This window comes from Cibotium barometz, chromosome 29, assembly GCF_041138505.1.
Source record: "Cibotium barometz isolate CiBa-2024 chromosome 29, ASM4113850v1, whole genome shotgun sequence".
Taxonomy (NCBI): Eukaryota; Viridiplantae; Streptophyta; class Polypodiopsida; order Cyatheales; family Cibotiaceae; genus Cibotium; species Cibotium barometz.
The window spans coordinates 37738888-37741889 of NC_141074.1; the positions used below are offsets into that span (position 1 = coordinate 37738888).

Below are 3002 nucleotides of genomic sequence, written 5' to 3' on the forward strand. Positions count from 1 at the left end.
ACTATGATTGAAAGCCTTGGGGTTCTTCCAGGAGAAGAATGATGATAATTGGATTTGTGGTTAGATTTCTCTTGGGGTTTGCATTCTCATGATATGTGGTATGTCATACATTTATGTAAGAGAGGTAAAATACCAAGATGATGAGACTTTTCTCTCCATACCACTCTCGTGAGTCTTCCTTATATTACGAATTTTATTTTATTTTTTGAGAAGGCTCTTTCAATTTGCTTTGCTTTAATATGATTTATTCAAAATTTTCACTTTTTAAAGCCCCTTATGGATTTGACACCCACCGTTGGTCGTATATACCCTCGTGCCCTCGTATTGCATTCTACCAACGTTAATACCTCTCTCTCTCTCTCTCTCTACTAAATCTAGTTGGATTTAATTTGAAAAAGTTAGGAAACCCCTCGTCGATTTGGCAATCTTTGGCTCACACGGCGGAGCACCCACACACACACTCACTCTAATTGGAATTTGGCAGGCCATCGTGGAAGGAATTTCCACTTGTTTACATTAAAGAAACAATGTTTGGAAATGCTTTATTTTATTTTTATTTTTATTTTAAAAAAATAATTCTGTAGATAAGATGAGATTGAGCAGCCGTGCCACTGCTGCAAGAGGGACGGGTTTGTTGAACTGGTTGTTGAGAAGTGGATGGCGGCGTGTGTCCCGTGGGCGTCGATCAAGAGGGACGTGGATGGTAATGATAGGCGTCTGTTCTCTGTGTGGTCATGCAATCTCTTCTCGTGTTTGTGCCTTGCCAACTAAATCTCTCTCTCTCTCTTTCTAATCTCTTCTGCTGTGTGCCTCGTAAGCTAAATCACCTTTTCTCTCTCTCTCTCTCGCGCGCGCACACACACGGACACAGAGTCAAGCTAAGCGACATACAATGGCTGATTATCAATACCCGCCCCCTCACGCCGAAGCCATGGCCAAAAGCCTTCTACACACTCTGCACCTCTCCGGTAATGAAAACAACAGCTATCACAGTGTCCATACCCATCATGAAACTCCCCACAACACGAAGCTTCATGCCGTCAATATACCTTACCCTCTCCAAGGCCACATCAATCCCATGGTGCAGTTTGCCAAATCTCTAATCACCCGTCACAACTTCATCGTCACCTTCGTCAACAACGAGCACAACCACAAGCGCATCCAGGAGACGCGCTCCAAATCAAATCGCGATGGAGATGATGATAACCTTCGTTTTGTGTGGATTGATAATGGGTTACCCTCTGATTTTGATTACACAGACATAAACCCAAGGTGGCAAGAGTTTCACGAGGGCACGTTAAACATGGAAGCCCCTCTCAGGGACCTTGTGAAGAGCTTGAACAAGAAGCGTCCACCAGTGAGCTGCGTTGTGTTTGGGTCTATCTGCCCATGGGCTCACAGTGTTGCAGTGGAGCTCAACATCCCCAATGCTTTCTTCTGGACACAGTCTGCCTCCGTCTTCTCCATCTACTACCATGTACCCATGCTTGTCTCTGACGGCTTCTTCCCCTACAGGAAGGATGATATGGTGACTTATAATATACCCGGCGTGCCCCCTCTTCGCCCTTCAAGCTTCCCCACTTTCCTCCACATAGACGACCTCAACGGCGTCCTCTTCAAAACAGTAAAAGAGCAGTTTGAAACACTGCAGAGCTGTGACGCAGTCATCATCAACTCCTATGACGAGCTCGAGAGGGAAGCTTGCGAGGTTCTGCAATCAGCCGCCGCATCCTTTCCGGTCTTTCTTGTTGGGCCTCTATTTCCCTCTGCCTTCTTGGATGGCAGCGACATGAAGGATACCAGTGTCGGCGCAAGCTTGCTGCAGGATAACAGCGACTGCATAAGGTGGCTGGATAGCCAACAAGAGCAATCTGTGCTGTATATCTCCTTTGGAAGTGTTCTTTGCCCCCCTGATGATGATCTATGCAGTATTGCCCTGGGTATCAAGGCATGCAAGCAGCCGTTTCTTTGGGTAATGAGACCTAGGTCGTCTCTGCAGAATGTATCAAACGTTTTGCCAGATAAGTTTTTGGAAGAGACGAAGGATTATGGGATGATTATTCCATGGGCGCCTCAGCTACAAGTGCTGTTGCACCCTTCCGTGGGTGTGTTTCTTACTCATTGTGGATGGAATTCAACATTGGAGAGCTTGAGCATGGGAGTGCCCACGATCCCGTTTCCCATGATGTCCGACCAGACCACAAATTGCAAGTTTGTGGCTGACATTTGGAAGGTAGGGTTGAGCATCAAGAGGCAGGAGGATGATGGCAAGGTGGGCATTGGAGAAGTGGAAACAGTTGTAAAAGCAGTCTTTCACCAAGGAGAAGGGAGGGAGATGAGAAGGAGAGCTGCCAAGCTCAGAGAAGCTGCAAGAAGGGCCGTTCTAGGTGAAGGCTCATCTACTGTTCACACAAAAAGCTTTGTTCAGGCAGTGAGGAGCAGGACAAATTGCTACTAAGGAACAAGTTGTAATCTCAATTAATGTGTTATAGCAAAAGATTAAGCCGAATTGATTTTCGTGGCCCATGAAAGCTTCAGAGGATCACAAGCGCGGCCGGTGAAGGTTGCACTGTCATGGTGAAAAACTAGAGAGAGAGAGAGAGAGAGAGAGAGAGAGAGAGAGAGAGAGTTGTAGTTTAAAATTCTACATAAATAGTTTTTTTTAATTTAATCTCAAAACTCGTATATTGTGAAGACAAATCTCTGTGTGGACCCCAAACAAGAGATATTTCTAAGATACAAGTTGGGATGGAAACACCGAAGTTAGTCTAGTTGGTAAAGATCTTTAGAGATATTTATTTGGGACCCAAATATAATCAAATAACATCTTAAATTTTATCACACAAATATTTTACGAATTTTTATAAGTGAAGAATAAAGATATGACAAGTTTGACCACCCAAATATTTTAAGAATTTTTGCAAGTGAAGAATATAAAGAACCACCCCACACCCCCTCACCGCCCCCCTCCCCCCCCTTTGGACATGCGCCAAGTGAGAGAT

The 3002-nt window shown here is 44.9% G+C and overlaps 1 protein-coding gene across 1 annotated transcript; it reads left to right on the plus strand.

The window, feature by feature from the left end:
- Positions 1–842: 842 nt before the first annotated feature.
- LOC147622129 (crocetin glucosyltransferase, chloroplastic-like) lies at positions 843–2584 on the plus strand. Its single transcript, XM_086823679.1, has one exon. The coding sequence runs from the start codon at positions 893–895 to the stop codon at positions 2456–2458; it is 1566 nt and encodes a 521-aa protein (XP_086679805.1). The 5' UTR covers positions 843–892; the 3' UTR covers positions 2459–2584.
- Positions 2585–3002: the final 418 nt, after the last annotated feature.

Coding starts and splice junctions, on each gene's coding strand:
- LOC147622129 (XM_086823679.1), top strand. CDS start 893: ATGGCTGATTATCAATACCCGCCCCCTCACGCCGAAGCCATGGCCAAA.